The sequence below is a fragment of the Microtus pennsylvanicus genome, chromosome X (assembly GCF_037038515.1).
Source record: "Microtus pennsylvanicus isolate mMicPen1 chromosome X, mMicPen1.hap1, whole genome shotgun sequence".
NCBI lineage: Eukaryota > Metazoa > Chordata > Mammalia > Rodentia > Cricetidae > Microtus > Microtus pennsylvanicus.
This window is the reverse complement of record NC_134601.1, coordinates 140,946,461-140,969,424: the sequence shown is the minus strand read 5'-3', so window position 1 is coordinate 140,969,424 and position 22,964 is coordinate 140,946,461. Positions and strand designations below refer to the sequence as shown.

General features: G+C 39.5%; 1 protein-coding gene and 1 non-coding gene across 3 annotated transcripts in view; one reads left to right on the top strand and one right to left on the bottom strand.

Moving 5' to 3' along the window:
* Maob (monoamine oxidase B) overlaps positions 1–22,964 on the top strand; it is a 104,742-nt gene that overhangs the window by 26,719 nt on the left and 55,059 nt on the right. For both annotated transcript variants that reach the window (XM_075957804.1, XM_075957805.1), the window contains exon 2: positions 21,960–22,054. In XM_075957804.1, coding sequence (XP_075813919.1) covers positions 21,960–22,054 — 95 coding nt within the window. The remainder of the gene's footprint in view (positions 1–21,959; positions 22,055–22,964) is intronic.
* Positions 17,118–17,224, bottom strand: LOC142841936 (U6 spliceosomal RNA). Its single transcript, XR_012909161.1, has one exon. It is a non-coding gene; the product is annotated as a U6 spliceosomal RNA (small nuclear RNA).

Genomic DNA, 22,964 nt, shown 5'->3' with positions numbered 1-22,964 from the left:
CTTTTAAATGTTGTAATTCATTTTGCAATTTTGGGTGTGAGTGTTGACACCACCATTTTCAGTTGGCAAAAGACTTGTTTTTTCATCTAGGAAGGATTTGTCAAGAATGAAAGGCTCCTGAGAATTGCATTTCCCTTCAGCAAGGTGGAATGGAGCCGGCCTCCCATTGCACATGGTTTTACATTTCAACTTACTAACTGCTAACTGATACGATAGTTTAGGACTGTGTCCAAAAACTTTGGAGTGCAAAGAGTTTGTTTGAAGTACTTGAAAACACAAATGTGTGTAGATATTTGTTTCTGTTCCTTAAACATGCAAAGGCTTTTCTCATCCTAAAACCTTTGCAATAAATGTTCCAAACTGTTATAACACACTTAACCTTGATATCATGTGTTGTACACTAACAACACAACTTTCCTTAAGAAAGAGGCTCTTCAACTCTGTTCCAGTACCCCACCCTGGTTTATCCTGCACTAATTACTTATCTCTATCAGTACTTCATAGACAGGTGTAATGATGAGGCAAGCAGGCCTGCTTTTTGTCCTGCTCGGCTCTCGCACGGCTAGCTTAACACCCGAAATAACAACATAGAAATAGTATTCATTTAAACACTGCCTGGCCCATTATCTCCAGTCCCTTATTGGCTAACTATCACATATTGATCTAACCCATTTCTATTATCAGTATTGCCACTTGACTGTGGCTTACCGGCATGGGTCTAACCACCGTCCGTCTTGGGTAGGAGAAGCATGGTGTCTGTCTGACTCTGCTTTCTTTCTCCCAGCATTCTGTTTGTTCTACTCCACCTATCTAAATTCTGGCTTATCAAAAAGCCAAGGCAGTTTCTTTATTAACCAATGAAAGTAACATATAAACAGATGACCCTCCTACATCAGACAGGCATTTGTTTAGGTGGCTTATTGGTTATTAGTGTATATGTGGTGTTTATACATGATCATGTGGGTTGTACATGTGTGTGGGTGTGCACACACTCATGTGTACATGTGTATGGAAGTTGGAGGTTGATGCCCAATGTCTTCCTTAGTTACTCCCCCACTTTGTTGGTTTTCTTTTTGCCTGTTTACTTATTTTGGGTGTCATTTTTGAAAATGTTCTTTTATGTGTGCTTTTGTGCAGGCATCTATGAATAGTGGGTACAAGTAATTCCAGTTTCAGGGACTTTGATACCTCTTCTGACCTCTGTGGGCACTGAATTCACATGGCATACACTCACAGACACATATACATATGAATAATTTTTTAAGTAAGTCTTTTGAAAACAATATTTTATTAGTTTTTTTTGAGAGTTTCATATAATGAATTGTAATTATATTCATTCCCATTTGTCCCCCAACTCCTCTCAGAACCAACACCACCACCTCCCTAACACAGTACCCCGCCTGGAAAGTCAGGTCCTTTAATTTTTTTTTTTTATTGAGAAAAGGAGAAAAAAAAACAAGTTTCCACCTCCTCCCAGCCTCCCATTTCCCTCCCCCTCCTCCCACCCTTCTCCCCCTCCTCCCACCCTTCTCCCCCTCCCCCCACTCCTTTCCCCCTCCCTCTCCAGTCCAAAGAGCAGTCAGGGTTTTCTGCCCTGTGGTAAGTCCTAGGTCCTCCCCCCTCCGTCCATATCTAGGAAGGTGAACATCCAAACTGGCTAGGCTCCCACAAAGCCAGCACATTACATAGGATCAAAACCCCGTGCCATTGTCCTTGGCTTCTCATCAGCCCTCATTGTTCACCATGTTCAGAGAGTCCAGTTTTATCCCATGCTTTTTCAGTCACAGTCCAGCTGGCCTTGGTGAGCTTCCAATAGATCAGCTCCACTGTCTCAGTGGGTGGGTGCACCCCTCGTGGTCCTGACTTCTTTGCTCATGTTCTCCCTCCTTCTGCTCCTCATTGGGACCTTGGGAGCTCAGTCCAGTGCTCCAGTGTGGGTCTCTGTCTCTATCTCCATCCATCACCAGATGAAGGTTCTATGATGATATGCAAGATATTCGTCAGTATTGCTCTAGGATAGGGTCATTTCAGGTTCCCTATCCTCAGCTGCCCAAGGAACTAACTGGGGACCTTGGCTTGGGCACCTGGGAGCCCCTCTAGGGTCAGGTCTCTTGCCAAACCTAAAGTGGCTCCCTTAACTAAGAATTGTGGTTCCGTGCTCCCCTGTCCAACCTTCCTTTATCCCAATCCTCCTGTTTCCCCAAGGCCCCACCTCCTTCCCTTCTAACTTTTCTCTCCCCATCTCCCCTTACCCCCATCCCACCCCACCCCCAAGATCCCAATTTTCTCCCCGGCAATTTTGTCTACTTCCCTTAGCCAAGAGGATAACTATATGTTTTTCCTTGGGTTCCCCTTCTTACTTAGCTTCTTTAGATTCACCTATTGTAGACTCCGTGACCCTTATTTATGGCTAGAAACCAATTATGAGTGAGTACATCCCATGTTTATCTTTTTGGGTCTGGGATACCTCATTCAGGATAGTGTTTTCTATTTCCATCCATTTGCATGCAAAATTCGAGAAGTCATTGTTTTTTACCGCAGCGTAGTACTCTAATGTGTATATATTCCATACTTTCTTCTTTCATTCTTCCATTGAAGGGCATCTTGGTTGTTTCCAGGTTCTGGCTATTACAAATAATACTGCTATGAACATAGTTGAACAAATGCTTTTGTCATATGATAGGGCATCTCTTGGGTATATTCCCAAGAGTGGTATTGGCTGGGTCCAGGGGTAGGTTGATCCCGAATTTTTTTGAGACAGGGTCTGTGCATAATAGCCCTGGCTCGTCTGGAACTTACTGTGTAGACCAGGCTGGTCTCTAACTTACAGAGATCTGCGTCATTCTGCCTCCTAAATGCTGGGCTTAATGGCATGTGTCACCATCACCTGTCCTCTATTTAAAATTAAAAACAAGCTTTAAAAACACATTCTTATCTCAGGCAATGACTCAGTTATTAAGGTACTTGCTGCACAAACTTGAGAACTTGAGTTTGAATGGCCTGAGATCATGTAAAGCAGAGCATCTGTAACCCCGGAGCTCCTTCTGCAACATGGGAGGAAGAGATAGGAGATATCCCAGAGTCTTCAGGCCAGATAGCCCATATTATGCACAGTAAACAGCAAAGATATACTATTTCAAGCAAGATGGAAGGCAAGGACCAATAGCCAAGGTTGTCTTCTGACCTCAACAGTATGCTTTGGCATTTGCATACCTGAACACACACAGCATGCACACACACACACCACACACATACACAGACACACACACACCCCATACACATATGCTATCATATGCATGCAAATGATTTTAACAACACAAAAAAAGAGAGTTGGAGAAGAAAATTTGGGAACTGAAAAATTTTCAAGACATCTGTGATGTTCCTTTTAATGTCATAATAACATTACAATAAGTTTTGTAATATGCAAGTTTTAGAGAAGAAGTGTGTTCTGGTGGGACTAATCAGAGTAAGTTCTTTGAAAAATGAATCATTATGCATCTTCCCCCACTCAGCTAACTGGCTGTCTAATACATGGCATATGTTATCTATTGGTTTCTCTACAGACTGAGGACAGCAGTTTGAGACTTAGTTATTGTGTGTATGATGCAGCTTAATGAAATACTACAACCTAGGAGGTTATGCAAATATTGCAAGACTTGATCTATAAATCATCTGCATTGAGCCAAGGCATGGGATAGTTGTGTAAAAATCTGATATATTGTCAATAAACATTTTAGGGACAGGAAAATTAAGAAGAAATAGAAGAACCACAAGTTTCCAAGCTCAGTCTGTTCATCACAATAACAGGGCCCCATAAAAGAAAATAATTTTGTGCAAGTAACTTCTATCAGCCTGGCCTGGGAGATAGATAGCCCATTTTTATGTTTTGCATTGCTGTAAAATATACCTAGTGATTCACAGATGATATGCAAGCATTTTACCACCAACTTGCATCCTCAGCCCTTAGTTTCTCTAGAAAGGATTTTATTAGGTAGGTTGTCAGGCTAGTCTTAAATGTTCTGTGCAGTTCAGGTTGTCCTGGACCTCTAGATCTTGCTGTCTCAGTCTCTTAACTATTGGCATTACAAATGTTTGACACTATTCTGGTTAGTTTTTTTCAACTTTGATACAAGCTTGGACCATCTGGGAAGAGGCAACCTTAATCAAGAAAATGGCACTATGACAGAGACCTGTGGGAAAGTCTGTGTTGGAATTTTTTTGATTAATTATTACTGTGGAAGGGTCTACCCCATTGTTGGCAGTGTCGAACCTAGACAGGTGGCTGTGGGGTGTATAAGAAAGTAGGGTGAGCAGGCCATGATGCAAGCCAGTAAATAATATCTCCTGTAGTCTTGGCTTCAGTTCCTGTCTCCAACTCTCTCTGCCTTGAGCTCCTGCCATGACTTCTCTTCATGATGGCATATAAGTTGTAAGATAAAATACTTGCTACTGTCCTTGTTTTATAAATTCGAATCAGTAGAAGTAAATAAATTATTTGTTAAAGATTTCATAGGACCTAAGATAGAGGATTGTAATCGGTGTAATAACCAGGCTAGCTTAATATGAAACAGCAAATTTTAATGAGGGGATAGCTTAAAGCATCAGCAGTCCAGCGATGAGCAGGAAATACAAAAAAAGAGGGTGGCGGGCTCACGCTCGCCAGATTTATATGTAAACATTAGCCCAAGGCGAACACGCCCCCTAAGGGGGCTGGGCTATCCCTACATCTCCCCCTTTTGTCTAAATAAGACAGAACTAAACCAAATACAACTATATACAATAATAACAAATACTAAATATAACAAACAATATTGAGAACAAAAGTTTTGCTAAACATTCTATCTCAAGGAGTCTAAATAATGTAGAGAGTAACTATAATTATATAATCTTCAACTCCATCAAAGATCTGAGAAGGGAATAAATATTACTTAACAAACGAGAGATATCCAAAATATGCAACAAATGACAGAGACAATTGACTACCTGGGCAATCACCCAAAGTCTCGTTTGCAATGTTGAGTCAACCAACTTTGGCTAAGGCCTAACATAACTGACATACCATTATTAAAGGCAAGGAACTTTCTTAGAATTATCCTACCCTGTCTTGGCAGGATAAGACAATCCTGTTTTATCCATTTATAGATATTCTGTATCTTTGTCAGTAGTTGAGGAATGGGCTTTTCTTAACCCAAAGGCCAGTTCTGTCAAGAAGACAAGCTCCCAGTGGAGTGTCTTTGGTGCTCATCATTCTCTTGGTAGTAGAGTGGTGTCGCCAGGAGTGATTGTGTCTCGTTGGCACAGAGTTTTAGGTTAGATTAAGAAGATTTTAGGTTAGATTAAAGGCCATTTTCTACAGCTCTTCAAAGAGGCTGAAGATTATACTATCTATATTAAATATAATCTCTATGTATCTAAAAGACATGAATTAATTCTCAATACCTATCTAATTTGAAGACTAAGAGAATAAACAACTGTGTAATATATGAAGACAATGATCTTCAACTGTAAACAATGTCATTACATATCAAATGTATAAATAATATCGGAGGTAGAAATGTACATTGTAATATGGTAGATGTATCAATACAATATAGACAAAGTTATAAGCATGCAAAAATAGAGGTAGGAACACTCACATTCAATATTTAATATATCAATATATAAGAAACAGTACAAATACAATTTTCTAAAAGCAGTAATTCACAAATACCAATCATCCCATCAAACCAGTTAATCCCCCCTTTTTTTGAAAATACCCCTAATTCCATAAAATATCTCCCCATCCCCTCAACCCTAAACCAACCATTAAATGATGTCCCTAACCCTGAGGGCAAACTCTGTTAGGAGAGGGGACATCGTCCTCTAAGATTGCTTCTAGCTGACATGGGGGTGATGTTTTTCTTAGGGGCTCCTGTGAAAGCAAATGATGGTAAAATTTCCAAATTAACCTTTGACCTAAGAAAATTGTAACTAGTCTCTGAGCGTTTCAAGAAGGTCCTGCCAGAGTGTTGTCAAAAATGTGCACCATTCGAAATTGTCTCGTGCAGTTGGTACCAAAAAAACAGGTCTAATTTTAGCGCTTAAAAAAAATTCATGACGTCATAAAAACCAGATTGAGTTGATGTCATGGGGCCCCATCTTTATCCTGGAAACTTCAAATATTACTGTAGGAAAATTTGTTGCTTGTTATAGGAAATTTAAACATTAACAAAATGGACATATATTGACATATAAAGAAAGACACAGATATGAGGAAAGGCAAAGAAAGTTTATCAAGTATATAATTATTCTTATTCTGTCCCATTTCATGGCTCCTGACCTGAGACAGAAACTCTGAAATATCTCTTATCAACAGGCTTGGGATTGAAGAGGGACTGAGCCATAGTCCGACTCCAAAACCAGCTCTACATATTTATAAAGAAATGTTTAGCCGGGCGATGGTGGCGCACGCCTTTAATCCCAGCACTCGGGAGGCAGAGGCAGGCGGATCTCTGTGAGTTCGAGACCAGCCTGGTCTACCGAGCTAGCTCCAGGACAGGTTCCAAAGCCACAGAGAAACCCTGTCTCGAAAAACCAAAAAAAAAAAAAAAAAAGAAATGTTTAATAAGACATAAAAAAATTTAATACTTACAAATTGTATAGAATTTTATTGTTGATCCTTAGTGGGTCAAAACTAGTTTACATCTGTCAGTAATTGAATATTCAGGGTTCCTTAAATTCTTTGAAGATGAGTATTTTCCTGTGGAGATAAGAAAAGAACCCTGCCCCCAACCTATCTGTATTTCTTATCATCAGTATGATCGCCATCCTTATGAATGAATTGTTATTTATCTTCTCCAAGTGGCTTCTCTTCTTCAAACTGAACCTTTATTAATTTTGATGGTATCCACAATTTTTTCTCATCTGTGGAGACAAGAGCAAAACCCCTTCCCAACGCAGCATATCTCCTGGCTTCCATTGTGAGGTCAGAAAATCCTTGAAATAAATTGGTTGATTTAGTTCAGTAGACTTTTCCATTATCCAATGTCTTTCAGCAGCCATTGTTCTCTTCTCATTAGTGTTGAGAAAATTCAAGGTTAACAAAGCATTATGTAACCTATTTCTGGGGGTGTTTCCCACCCCTTTTTGTTTGTTCAACATATCCTCTATAGTTTGATTTGATCTTTCTATGACTGCTTGACCTGTAGGATTGTATGGTATACCTGTAACATGCTTGATATTGTAATAATCAAAAAACCGTTTCATTTTCCTAGAGACATAAGCAGGACCGTTATCCGTCTTTACTTGTGTAGGTATACCCATGATAGCCATGACTTTTAATAAATGAGTGATTACTGAATCAGCCTTTTCCGAACTTAAAGCAGTTGCCCATTGAAAGCCTGAATAAGTGTCAATGGTGTGATGCACATATTTTAATTTGCCAAATACTGCAAAGTGGAACACATCCATCTGCCAGATTTCATTCCTTTCAGTGTCCTTTGGATTAGCCCCTGCATGCAGTGGCGCTTGGTTATAGAAAGAGCAAGTAGGGCATTTCTTTACAATTGCCTTAGCTTGTTGCCATGTAATAGAAAACTCTTTCTTCAAACCTTTGCTATTAACATGATATTTTTTATGAAATTCAGAGGCTTGTAGCACATTACCAATCAATAATTGATCAATTTCTGCATTACCTTGTGCTAGAGGACCTGGCAGACCCGTATGGGATCGGATGTGTGTTATGTACATAGGGCAAAGCCTGTTCCTGATCAAATCTTGAACCTGGAGAAACAATGAGGTTAGTTCTGTATCATCAGGTATAAATTCAGCAGTTTAAATATGTAAAATAACTCTTTCTGCGTATTGTGAATCAATAACTATATTAATAGGTTCTTTAAAATCCCTTAACACCATAAGAATGGCATATAATTCAGCCTTCTGGACAGATTCATAAGGACTTTGTTCCACCTTACCCAAGTCTTCTGATTTGTAACCTGCCTTCTCTGATTTGTTGGCATCAGTATAGAATGTACGGGCTCCAGTTATTGGAGCATCATGGACGATTCGAGGAAGGATCCAAGAAGTTCTCTTTATGAAGCTAAGCCTCTTGCTTTTTGGATAGTTGTTATTAATGTCTCCCAAAAAATTAGCACAAGCTCTTTGCCATGGTTCATTATCTTTCCATAATTTCTTTAGTTTATCAGCAGTGAAAGGCATTATAATTTCTGCTAGGTCTATGCCTGCTAGTTGATGAAGTCTCAACTTGCCTTTTATAATTAACTCAGAGACTTTTTCCACGTAAGTTTTTAGTTTCTTACTTGGTTTATGTGGTAAAAAAGATCCATTCCAAGATAATATCATCTCTCTGCATTAAAATTCTTGTAGGAGAAATTTTTGGTGGTAGTATGACGAGAATACAATTGAGCTCTGGATTCACCCTGTCCACATGTGCCTGTTGTAATTTTTTCTCAATCATTGTCAGTTCCTTTTCTGCTTCAGCTGTTAATTCTCTGGGACTGTTCAAATCTTTATCACCATCCAAGGTTTTGTTCAAATGAATTATTAAATCAGGTGTTATCCCAATAGCTGGTCGTAGACTGGAAATGTCTCCTAACAGTCTTTGAAAGTCATTAAGAGTCCATAGGCGATCTCTCCTAATTTGTGCCTTTTGTGTCTTAATTTTTTGTAAACCTATTTTATAACTTAAATAATTAATAGAATCTCCCTTTTGAATCTTTTTAGGAGCAATTTGTAATCCCCATTTAGGTAAAAGTATCGTTATTTCTTTAAACAGTCTGTTTAAGGTATCCATGTTTGAATCGGATAACAAAATGTCGTCCATGTAATGATATATTATCGATTTGGGAAATTTTTTGTGTATTATTTGCAGTGGTTGATTTACAAAATATTGGCACAGGGAGGGATTATTTAACATACCCTGGGGGAGGACGGCCCAGTGGTACTTCCTCAAAGGTTGAGAATTGTTATAAGTAGGCACTGTGAAGGCAAATTTTTCTCTATCTTCCTTTTGTAAAGGTATAGTGAAAAAACAATCCTTTAAATCAATAACTATGAGAGGCCATCCTTTTGGTAATAAAGATGAACGTGCAGCTGGACTTGAGTGGGGGAAGGGAAAGCGAGCTGGGAGCGCGCTGTGAAAGTTAGTGGGCTATGCTCGCTGGAGCCCAATCGTGCTTCCTGAGCTCCAGCAGTTGACTTGCTCACAAAGGCTGGGAAAGATCAAGCTTGTGACCCCGGGGCACTCAGGGGCGGGGTCAAAAAGCCCCACGTTGGACGCCAAACTGTAAGTGGTGTAGTAACCAGGCTAGCTTAATATGAAACAGCAAATTTTAATGAGGGGATAGCTTACAACACCAGGGATCCAGCGATGAGCAGGAAATACAAAAAAAGAGGGCAGTGGGCTCACACTCACCAGATTTATATGTAAACATTAGCCCGAGGTGAACACTCCCCCTAAGGGGGCTGGGCTATCCCTACAGAGGATTAATTTGAAACCAAGTCAAGTATTTTCTAAGGTATTAGACTCCTCATTCATTCATAAGTATTTCTTGGGTATGTGTCATGCAATGACACTATGTTGTATAATGTGTCCTTTTCCACAACTACTTGATGAGTTAGGGGCAAATATTTTCACTCTTTAAATAGGTCTGCAAATTGACATCTAAAGTGCTGCCCTGAACTCAAGGCCCTGGGTGGAGAGATGTCACTACAATGAACAAATACGTGATGGAGAGGTGGGAACAGTAGAAAAGCTTGACCTGTGCATGTGCTAGGGAGAAAGGCAGAACTGGAGAAGTGATGGCAGTGACATCTTAGAGGAGTGAGATCTACATGTTCTCATTGTCCAAAAGGGCTGGATAAATGGTTTCCAACAGCCTGGAGCTTAAGCAGGCACAGACTCAGTCTCTGAACCTGCCCCTGGCTGTGGGATCCCCCTAGCTCTGGGCAACAACAGAGGCCCAAGATGTAAAAAGGTTTACTTTCTGGAGTAGACCTCCTCGAAGGACCACTGTGGTCTGCGATGCCACAAGAAGCCATGTTGGTGTTGGTGGTCCATGCTGCTACCCCAGGTCAAGATGAAGCCTGAGATCATTGTGGACATACAAGGTCTGTGATGCCCTTGGGCTTTGCTGTCTCAGGGAGCCATGCTGATGTGAGTGGCATATGTAACCATGGGCAGCCACGTCAAGGCTCATGGTCTGAGCAGCCGCTGAAGGCCATGAGTGGATCAGTGGTTCTGATGTGACCAAGGGCTGTGTTGATGTCTGTGCCCATGATACTTGAAGCCTGCTATCTGAAGCCATACTAATTGTGATCAGGAGCATGATATGAGATTCTCAATCAATAAAAATAATAAAAGAATAGAGAATGATTTGAAACCAGTTGAGGACACAAAATATGAGATTTGTCTAATTTTTAAAAATATACTAGCCGGGTGGTGGTGGCGCACGCCTTTAATCCCAGCACTCGGGAGGCAGAGGCAGGCAGATCTCTGTGAGTTAGAGGCCAGCCTGGTCTACAAGAGCTAGTTTCAGGACAGGAACCAAAAGCTACGGAGAAACCCTGTCTTGAAAATCCAATATATATATATATATATATATATATACTAAAATTTCCTTTTGGAAGCAATGCAAAATCACTTAAACATAATTAAGACCATTGAATTGGCAAGAGTTTGGGACCACCACTCAGAATGACATCTAGATTTTCCGAATACACTTAGGGTCATTTGAATTTAAGCTAAACAAATGTTCTAACATGAATGGGAAGCTACATCTCAGCTCCAGACACCCCGGCAGTAATTTACCCAGACCGTCATAGATGGTTTCCCTTAGATCTTTGTAGAAGTGTTCATTTTTGTCCCCTTCTGACACTAGTGCTGACACCTGAGAGTGAGAGTTCTCTTTATATTACCTTATAAAGCATACTGGTCTCTTAACAAAGAGTCAAACCTAATAAAAGCACAAGTAAAGTCATCTGTGTTCCATTTGAGGCCTTGTCTTCACAAACATTGCCAGCTTATTTTGGCTTTCTTTCTGTTAAATCTTTTATCAAACCACCAGCGGGAAAGATTTCAACCTATCTCCAGTGTGGTGGTGGGAAATAACAGGAAACGCCCTTTTCCAAAAATAATTTTAGGGAAAAGTTTAAAATTTTTGATCTCCCTGAAAGATTCCTGTGCATTTAGTTACATACTGTTCAGAATGCCTTCTTTTGGTCCTGGTCTCTTTCTTCTGGGGGAAGCACTCACTACTGTAGAAACATGAGGATCCAGAGACACCTTACTAGCTGCTGAGAAAAAAAAAACATAGGACTAGAGGAGGTGACAGATGAGCTATGCTTGGGAGGTGAGGCAGGAACTCTAGTATGTGGTGTGAGAAGAACTGCATGGTTCAGTGTCACCAGACTGTGGAGTAGGGAGTAGGAGAAAGGGCAGAGAGCACAGCACAGTGACAGAGAACACACTTGCCTACAAAGTATGAAAGCCTGATTTTCACTCAAACACTGCAGAAGAGACAAGAGAGGAGAGAAACTGACAGGGGCTGGGTCATACTTTTTGGATGCAATGGGATAAGGGTCACCAGAAACTAACTCAATGACAAAGCCTGACTTTTAGATTTGAACTCCTGGGTAGATGACTGAGTCTATGTAAGAAATGAGGAAAATCAGAGAATAATGGATGCTATTTGATTGTTTACTGGTTTTAGTGTAGCTAATGGTCCTTAACTTGTAAATATTCCCTAAACTAGACATTTTTTTAATGACTTGACAAGGAGCTCTGTGAGGAGACGGGAAGAACTGTCATCTTTGAAGTCATGGAAAGAGCTGATTGGGATTAACAAGGACCCAGGGAAATCATTTCCTCTGGTGAAGCCACATTTCCAATAATAAGATGAGGCATGGAGGAATTCCAAAGCAGCATTCAGGAGGCCAAGTCTCTCCCATTTAGGACAATGCTCCATTCTCCAAGCCATCTGAACTTTCTGCAATAGAAATATGCTAGAAATGTCCTTTGTTCACCATCCCTTAACACCTCAATATTCCTGAAAACATAAGAAATGCCAGCCTAGCCTGCCTAATTAGAACTTGCATCTTTGTGACATTCCCAAATAAGTACAGTTATCAATGAAGTTAATTTACTGTAATGATAAGGCTGCATGTACTCATCAGTTTCCTAGCACTGCTGTACCAAAGAAACTCAGAGGAGATGGACTGTCTGTTAACTCTGGCCGACTTTGGTTGCATCACAAGGATGGAAAATAAGAAGAGGAATTCTTGTTCCTTTCTTCAGAGGACACACTATTTTTCATTGTTATGTTCTCATTTCTCGTTTTTTTCTGTAACCCAATTGTACCAAGTGTGCTTCTAGTTCCAAATATAAATATACATTAGATAAATAATGGAACAGACTCTAAGATGTGTATTCTTTGGCAGTTTCATCACTGTGTTCCTAAATTCAGGCTCAGAAGCTCTCTCTCATCTCCAGTGCCCAAAAGATGAGTACTGGTGAGAAAGAAAGTAGGGTTTTTTTTTTCGATCTGGAAAGAGAAAGATTAATATCTTAATTACCATCTTCCATTTCTTTGAGGACTTGATGAATACTTTATGGAGATTAGGTTATGGCTATGAACAAAGATCAGCATTTTCCCAGGATCCTGTGCTGGACCATCTGCCCTAGACTTGAGGTGGTGAACCCTTCATGACATCATTCTTTTATCTTGGGGTTGAAATGAGTCCATTTTAAATCAGTTTCATGGTCTTGGAAACAGATTATGAAAATAAGCAAGATCACAGGAATACAATGTGAAGAACATTGTCTGAGGAGGGGAAAAGGAAGAGGAATAAAGATGGAGTTACTTATGACAACAGTGATAACATTAAAGTGTACTTGTGATGTATAATCTTTGTTGTTAATTTGACTGCATTTAGAATTACCTAAATTGGGTGTGTCTATAAGCCTATTTCCAGAGAAGGTTCACTGAGAGGAGAAAGACCTACTCTCAGTGGGCATAGCACTATCCCATGGGTGCCAAAGACTAAATAAAAGGCAAAAACAACAGAAGCTAACAGCATGGCCAGTCTCCTTTCTGTATTCTAGTCAGCCATGAAGTGAACATCTCTTTTCTGCCACATACTTTCATTTTTATGATGTTGTACTCAATAACACGGGGCCCATTAACAGGCCCCTCTAAAACCATGAGCCAAAGCAAATATTTTTCCTGCCTAAGTTATTTCTGTTTAGTATTTTGGGCATTGTGACACAAACTTCTCCTCAACACGATCTCAGGTAGTGAAAGAATTACTAGGTAATCCGGTCTTAGGGACCCACCATCACATTATGTGGTTGATCGCTGAATGAAGCAATATCATTTCCCATACGGCTGTACCTTGTAGTCACCCTTTTCTCCGTGCTTGTTCTTCTCCTGTTGAGATTTGTCATTTTCAAGAGGCAAGACATGGTTTAGACACGAACTCCTCCTCAGCATCTAGATGAAGGACAATGGTGTGAAGAGTGTTTACATTGTCACTGCGATGCTAGTGATGGAACCCAGAATCCCCCAAGTCCCAGGCAAGTGATGTCTCACTGAAATACACCACCAATCAAGGAGGGAGGTACTTGTCTTGACAGGAAGCTTTTTTGGCAAATGCATGGCCAATTTTAACCACATGATCCAAATGGACCAATTACTTTAGTATGTTTTCCAGGATATGTAATAAGAATTTTCTGCTCTTACAAAAGTACTTATATTCTCTGTTTCCCCATGTTATAAAGAGATATTATATTAAAAACATATAAATAGCCAATATGTATCCTAGTGGAGTTGCATGATACGTTAAGTCTCTGACAAGTGCCACTGAATAAAAACTAATTTAACTTTTCCCCAGAATTTCCTTACTATGAAAAATTTTAGAGAATTATATAGCAAATGTTCATGCCTAATGACCTATATTCTGTAATGATTTTTGCTGCATTTGCATTATGTATTATATCCATTTTGTTTTTCCATTCATCTGTCCATCTATCAACCCCTTTTCCCTGTAGAAGCATTTCAAAGTAAATCACAGAAATGACATTTTGCCCTTAACTATTTTGATACATGTCTCCCTAAACAAAACTGTTTAAATTGCCCATTCCCTTCCTCCAGAACACCATGTATACTATACATGCTATATTCACATCTGCAGATGTCACCTCCATTTCAGATTTTGCAAAGTACATGCTTTGGGGTCATGGAGATAGCATTTGTGTAATGCGCTGTCTTGTGTGATTCCCATGCTGTCCCATTTCATTTAGTCACTGACTGGAAGGAGCCCCATCTAATCACATTATTCTGTGAGAAAGTGAAGAGAGGCTCCAAGAAGTGAGCATTTGTCCATGGTTACGCAACCAGAAAGCAGCCCATTGAACCAAGAGCTTGTAGCGCAGAAGAGCAGTAAGGTTTGCCTTCATTTCCAGTCAGTCCTCTTAGGCTTAATCCACAGGCAAAGGAAACAGTTCTGGGCCTCAGAAGTAGAGGGGGGGCATATAAGCCAAGAGTAACCTTACTTCCTCCATTCAGTCCTTATGCCACACTCAGATTTCTTTGCCCTAGCCATGCTTGTGTTTAATTATTTCCTAGAATTCTTAATCTGTTATCTCATGTCTGATGAAGGGGGAAAGTAGATCCGTCACCCCCTTTGTACCATTTGTGACAAACACTTATTTGAGAAATGCCCTGAGTCTGAAAGTGAGTACCAAGGAGTCTTACAGCTCCCCAGTATTATAGTCTGCATTAAAGGTGCTTGCAATTCTAAAGGTTGTATTGGTAATCCAGTACTGGAGCCACAAAACTTTTCTCCTCAAGCCATCATCAAGGAAACTTCTTTTATGCTTAAGACAGTTTGAAGGCTAGGGATGAAGTCAGACGCATGAGGCTTTGGGTACCATCCTCAACACCACCACCCCAATCACCACAATAATACATTAAACAAAAAGACCCAGTGATTCTTTTGTGTGTGTGTGTGTGATATTGGGTCTTGTAGTGCTCAAACTCAAGATCCTCTCGCTTCAGTATCTTGAGTGTTAGGATTGTGTGTGCTACCACACTCATAGTAAAAACCAAACCAAACAAACAAACAAAAGAGCTCACAGTTGTTTTCCAGAAAGGTATATCTATTTCTACACATCTTAATCTGCTTCTGAGGAAGATTTGAAGCAGGTTAATTAAAAGCTACTGACTGGTTTTAAAGATACATAATTCACATATACTTGAGAAAGAGAATCTGTAATTTTGGATGTGCTTCCTTTATTCCTGGAAGATAGTGAGGAGGTAAACCAGCAATACATTTTGTCTGGTGCATTTGTGAGGCACAAAAGATGCTCAGCTGCTTTCCAACAACAAAGGGGAAAGAAAAAGGCTTCTTTACGAAAGAAGACTCATTATGATGGCTGACATTTCCTAAAAGTGCCATCATTTGCATATAAAATGTGATGCAGAAACATTTTTTATGGTTTTAGGTATATTCTGAAAGGCCTTTGCAGACAATCTCATTTGAGTGTCTCAAAGCAGCTGCATCTGGAAAAGGTTTCTATGGCAACTTATGGAAGCATGATGTTTTGTAGCCCTTTCAAGAACATAAATCACTCCTTGGCCTGAGGCATCAGTGAAGATCTCCTGTATCATACAAGCCACTGCTCTTTGTTTTTGTGTTATGTATTTTGAATGTCTTAGAGAAAACAGGGCAAAGGTTACTACTCTTCAAAGAAGATTTGGAATCTGTCTTTTTATCTGTGTTAGGGGGGTAGAGAACATGTAAATAACATCATTCTAGAGTGTTTCTCAGTGGCAAGCATATGTGTGTATGCGTGGTCTATGTTGTTTTAATTTTGCCCCAAATTGTTATGGGTATCTTGCCAGGCAAGAGTCATTCTGAATAAAATACAAAGAATTATTTCCTCAGAGCTCTTCTCAATGTGTACTTCTTGCTCCAAATATATTTGGATCTCTCCCCAATGAGCATGTCCCAGAGCTTTGGATACTGGCAGACTCTAGATGATTGTTATCAACATATTCTTTCCAAGAAAGTCAATAAAGGAAACATTCTGATTTTAATTCAAATTCTGACTGCTTTAAGAATTCAACAGTGAAAAGCTTTTGTTATGGGAAGGACTATTGTTAATGACGAACCCATAGGACCTAGAAACAGAGAAATAGTTTAGGCCCAGTTCTGCCTTCACTAGGTGTGAAACTCTGGGCAAGTCTCTATTTCCTAATCTGAGAAATGGACACAACAATGCTGACCTTATTGAAGGTTGACTGTGTGGGCATGTTGGAAACTACAGTACCATACAAATATGAGCTGGGTATTATCATTTGGCCATTTCTTTTTCTTTTGCAAAATCCAGGGGTATCTTACCATACTTGATGTGACAAAAAGAAATCAGTTTCAACATACCTAAATATTTTAGTTTCTTAGACAACATGAAAAGTTTTTGATATTACTATACCTATTTATTTCTGTATCAAAAATCATTTCTATTAAAAGTCGTCTTTGTTTAAGGATATTAAATACAACCATTCAACAAACACATTTAAACACCAACTGTATCCTGGCTCAGGAAGAGAGAAAACATAGATAATTACCATCTTACCATCCCGGAAATGAGCTTTCTGAGCTCCATGTACGGTATCCTAGCGACACAGGAAAAGGGAATGCCATCCAGTTTCCACTCTGTCAATCAAGCTATTTGTGTCTTTGTGGATGTCATTTGCTTCATAACAGAAGACCTTTTAGAACTTTACCTGCCAGGAACATATACTTTACTTTCCAGTTATTTGCACAAAGGCAAAGAATAAGTGGCACTAAGATGATGGGAGATATCCAAGAGGCGGTTCACCGTGCTTCACTGTTAAATAGCCCCTTCATGTTTCAGTATGTCATATGGAATCCGCATTTAGAGTCAGCGTGCTGAGATTCACTGTCTGTGCCACTTGCTAACTGAGCACTCCTGGGTCTCTGTGTGCTTCACTTTCCATTTGCCTACCTCCCTGGAGTAGCAAAGCTGGCTCTCAGCACTGTTAGCTCTTTTAGCCTTGGCCTCACCTACATAGTGGCTTTTTATTTATTTATTTAAAAAAAATATGGAACGCTTCAAGAATTTGCATGCCATCCTTGTGCAGGGGCCATGCTAATCTTCTCTGTATCATTCCAATTTTAGTATATGTGCTGCTGAAGCGAGCACCATAGTAGCTTTTTATCAGCTCCCTTCTTCCTACTCATGCCTCTTTCCCCGAAGAAACTGGACTTCTAACAGAGGATGTTTTTCTTCTTACTCCAGGCCTTTTTTGGGTATATTTGTGTTAAATAACTAAAGAAACATATTCTTTGAAGAGATCAAAGAACTGGAGTTCTTTGATCAGACATTTGCTTGGTTGTTTCTAGAATTTCCTCATAAAACCATTGCTTTGCCCAGGGGGTGGTGGCACATGCCTTTAATCCCAACTCTCAGGAGGCAGAGTTCGAGGCCAGCCTGGTCTTCAGAGCCAATTCTAAAACAGCCAAGGCTACGCAGAAAAACACTGCTTTGAACTGCCTCAGACAAACCACACTGCTTTGTCAGAAGTGACAGAGGTGATGAGGGCTATTTACATAATATTGTTTTTATAAGTCCTAAAAGAATGCCTATATCATTTGTCAGGGTTACAAGGTTAGAGGAACTTAGAAGTACTGTGAATTTTATTGTCAATTTTTGTTACCAAGATTGTTTCTCTCTCTCTCTCTCTCTCTCTCTCTCTCTCTCTGTGTGTGTGTGTGTAACTTTAGACTGCAAAAGCCTTTATGTAGTAATAAAGTGCAGATGTTTTATATTCCTTCCAAGACAATTAGTTTCCTATTTTAAAGTGTAAAAGCTTGTTAACTAGCGCAGATTAATCTGAAAGACATGAAACACATTGGCAAAACAGTGAGCAAGGTAGATGTGGACTCTGATTTCATGAGTCTCACACTTTTGCAGTCTCCCCCAGAGTCTAACTCAAGCCATTTTCTACAGTTCCAAACTGGAAACACAAATGCTAATGATGCTGCATGACACTGATTTGTAGGTCTTTAAAATAATTTCAGACATGGTCTCACTGTGAGGCTGGACTTGAACTTGTGAACTGTCTGCCTCAGTATTCAGATCACTGAGAATGCAGGCTTGCCACCAGGCCTGGCAAAATGCAATCTTTCTGCAATTTCATAGCATTATATGTGTATTTCTATTATTTGTGTCTTAAGGGCCTATATGAACTATTTTTGAAAGAACCAAATAACTATTTTGTGAAATATTAATTGACCCTGCACATTAAAGTCAAATTTCATTAACCCTGCAGGAGTGCACAGTGATGATAAGCTTGCTTTGGAATCTGTTTCAGAAGCCAAACATCTGTTCAAAAGGAAAACTGATTGTGTGCTGGTTCCTAATATTTAGACAGAGAGCAGAATGCTTTCAGATAATTTCTAAGGATTGCTATATCATGTTATTATATTTCTAAGGATTGCTATATCATGTTATTATATTTTTAATCTTCCTTTTTTTTGGACCAAGAATGGTGGCTAAGAGGTGAGGTTTGAGTTCAACTCTGGTTCTACCATTTACTAATTATGTAACCTATCTGGTTGTTGAAATTGAGAATAAAAATAGTTCTCCCCCTTGTGTTGAAGACAAAGTAGGCATTGTAGAAAGCATTGAACACAAAAGTAAGTGCTCCATATTTTAGGTGGTAGCTGATAGTATGAATCTCTTAAAAGTATTATTATATTATATTCAGAAACTGCTTCATGTTTAGTCAGGGACAACTATCTTGTCTAGTGTTTTGGGGGTCAAAATTGCTCATAATTTACGAAGGTTTTAAAACAGGAATTATTGAACATAGACATTTCCGGCCTCCTCAAAGAATGTACTATTTCTCATATTTTGCTTCAGTGACAAATGTTTTAAAGCTTCCAAATCCAAAACACAATGAAATCCAGGAGAATAATACATTTTGAGCCAGGATGCTAGGGAGAGGTAGCATTTGCCTATTGTTTTTTTTTTTTTTTTTTTTTTTTTTTTTTTTTTTTTTTTTCGAGACAGGGTTTCTCTGTGGTTTTGGAGCCTGTCCTGGAACTAGCTCTTGTAGACCAGGCTGACCTCGAACTCACAGAGATCCGCCTGCCTCTGCCTCCCGAGTGCTGGGATTAAAGGCGTGCGCCACCACCGCCCGGCTGCCTATTGTTTAAGTAGTCAATTCCCTGTCTCTTTATCTGTCATCACTGTGGCATCCCTTGACAGGTACCCCTTCTTCACCATCTTAATCACATCCTGACTGGACTCTGACTGCTAAATTCAATGATGCCCTAAGCCATCCTCATTTGTTCCAGTTAAATCAATTTTTGCATTTTTAATTTTCCCTTTTTGTCAGCTGATGCCTAACAGATGTTTCAAATGTTCCCTCAAGCATCCTGAACATAAATTTTAAAAAGGGGATTTCAAAAAAACATACTTACATATTGCTTAATAATGTTTTTGTCATTTTGTGCATAATCATAATGTAAAAAAGGTAGAGGGAGCTCGAATTCATGGTTTTTTTTTTTAATAACTGTATGCTTCTTATCAGATACTATTGAGCAGCTGTATGCATTAAAAGACAGGGGTACCCTTTGTGGATTCGCATATGCGAGTGTCTGGGAGTTGGGCTGTATTTCCTTCCTGGTTCTTTTGTTTAAAGAACATGCTGCTGAGCTCTACATGAACTTGCTGGTAACTGCTGCTGTTATGGCTGTGTGTTTGCTATCTTGGAGTGACGATTGATAAGAAAAAGGTCCTCAGATTGTCTGCAATTTTGAATTTTAGTAAAAAAATGGTTATAGTTTTTTCCTGTTATGGGAGTGAAATTGAGAAACTGGAGTTAAAACTTCAAGCCCTGCATTCCTAAAACTGAGTCCTGAGATGCTTCTGTGTTACAAGTGTGACTGCTCGCAGTGTGGACTCTGGGAGCTTGCTCTGCCACCAACCAGAAGCATTGAGCCTGCCTCTGGGGAAAGGGATGGAAAGAGACATTACATCAAACAATGAAATGTTGATCCAATCCCTCTGGAAAGTGGGTTTCCTTTGTGAAAATCACCCTTTGGCTCATTATGCTTCTGCACTCAGACTCAGATTATGTCCAGTGGATTCTTACCAGCCCACAACAGTCAAGTGTGTCTTCAAAACACATTGGTCTTGATAAAGTGAAAAAGATTCTTAGAAGTGGGGATTCTCACTGTAGTGCACATTGAGAGACGTCACCAGAAATGAGACTGACCTTGAGTCAGACACAGATGCTGGAAAGGAACTGCTTTTTCGCTTACTTTCAATGTAGGCCCAGGTAGAAAAATAGGCTAGCAAGCTGGGTGGTGGTGTACACCTTTAGTCCCAGCACTCAGGAGGCAGAGGCAGGCAGATCTCAGTGAGTTCAAGGCCAGCCTGGTCTACAAGAGCTAGTTCCAGGACAGCAAGGACTGTTACACAGAGAAACCCTGTCTCGAAAAAAAAAAAAATACAAAAACAACAACAACAAAGAGGCTATCAAAGAACTTTAGCCCACTAGCCTGTTGGAATGCATTTATTAAAACAATGTACTATAAGTCTCCCTTTTTTCTTTTTAATGCAACTGGAGATGGAACCTAGTGTTTCACATGAGCTAGGAAAGTATGTCAATACTAAACTACACTCCCAGCATGAATTGATACAAGGAATCATGACCATAGTTTACTGGTAGGGAGCATTAGGTGTGCTGTGGTAGTGGGGCCTGACATCATGTAGTCATTGTTTATGAAAGAGGAACTGTTTCATGTATCTGTGAGGTACAGTAGCATTTTGGCATTTCTTTGATTTTGTTTGGTTTTGTGAAGCAAGAAGTAAATTCAATTTACTGTAAGAGCATCTGTTTTGGGGGTCAGATCTTGCTGTATTCTTGGAGTGCTTGTATTTCATATTTTTATATTCGGCAGTGCTATGGAGAGAAACCTTGGGTTTCCCAGATGCTAAGCAAATGACCTACTTTTGAATCACAGCTATAGCCCGAGTGGTTTTAAAGACATGGGACCTTGTTTGTTTTCTACTGAGAGACAGAATAGGGGTGGATTCAGGCAGGAGGGTGACTGGAGAGGAGCTGGGAGGAGTAGAGTGAGATGAAAACATATCAGGATATATTATGTGAGAAAAAAATCTATTTTCAATATGAGAGAAAAGTGTTCCTTTCAAAAGTCACCTCACAAACAAAAATGAGTGCAAGGATTTCCAAGCTGTGTCTGGGATGCATTAGACAAATGACTATACACAGGCACTCAAGAAATAATTTTGACTAAATGAACAATTAAAGTACATGGATGGAGCCATTTCATTTTTGATCAGGCCTGATCAAGCATATCTGAGCAGGTGTATCTGAGCAGTGATCAGGCATATCTGAAATTAAGATGTATATAGGGTCAGTTTTTATGACCTTAGCTTTGAAATATTTTGTGATCTTTCAAAAGTCCAATTTCCCAGTAAAGCCTAGGTCCACTCATGACTGCTGAAGGCTTGTTCTCTCCCACATTGTTGCTTCTCAGATTCAAACTGAAAATGGAGTATGTGGACCTTTTTGGTTCCAGTATATGAATGTTCTTGATTGTGCTCCTGCATTAGGTTGTCTGACTTATAATTTAGTTGTTAAAATAGGGATATTATTGACATAGTGTCATGGAATGTTTATTTAGATAGTCACTGCTAACGAAGCATATTTTATTCTTTCTAAAAGTATCATGTGGTTTCATATATGGAGAGTAGAGGCCACTACAGAGAATTCCATCTATGCCTTAAGTTGTGTAGTAGAGCTTGGGTGATTGTGACTGTTCTTGTTGGCCAGTAGCATGTGGCATGTGTCTGCATTCTTGTAGCAGATTTCTTCATAATGTTTTCTTATACATTTCTCCAGGTATGGCAGCAGCCAAACTTCTGCATGACTCTGGCCTCAGTGTGGTGGTTCTGGAAGCACGGGATCGTGTGGGAGGCAGGACTTACACAATTAGGGTAAGACACTAAGGATCGGAATGAGAAACATGGTCTGAAGCATGAGTTGTGGTTTTTCTTTTTCTTTCCTTCTTTTTGGTTTTTGAGACAGGGTTTCTCTGTGTAATAGTCCAGGCTGTCCTGAAACTCGCTTTGTAGACTAGGCTAGCCTCTAATTCACTGAGATCTGCCTTCCCTTGCCCCCCAAGTGCTGGAATTAAAGGTTTGTACCACCACTGCCCACCCCTGAATTGTGTTTTTAGACTTTTGTATTCCCTGAAAGTCTTTGTTACTGACTTTATAAGCGGGGATAACATGACTCCAAAATTTTCCTTTTTCTTTACCATCATCATCATCATGAGTGCTAAGAATCTTCCATCCAGGAACTTGTACATGCTAAGCACATGAGTTGCCCAAACTTCTCTGAATTTATTTCTCTTTCAACTCTTTCTTCCTTCTCTCTGTTTATACAAACTAAATTCAGGGATGCATGGGGAGTCTCATTTCAGTTACTTATTCATTTATCTATTTTAATTTATTTTGTTTTTAAACATCAAATCATAATTATGCTACATTTATGGAGTACAACATGATACATATACAATGTGGGTGATTAAATCAAGCTTATTAACCGTTATCTCACACACTCGACATTTTTTGTGACAACATACTTGAAATCTACTCTTAGGTTTTTTTAATATATACATTACAGCTCAAAACTTACTCCTCTTATCTAGCTGAAGCTTGTATGCTTTGGCCAGTCACTCCTCATTCCCTCTGTCCCTAACATTCACACCCTTGAAACCTCTAGTACACACCATAGTATTCTTTACTTTTAGGTGTTTAACTCTTTTTAGATTCCACATATAAGTAAGATTATATGACACTTCCCTTTCTCTTATTTATTTCACTTAGCATAATGTTCAGCAGA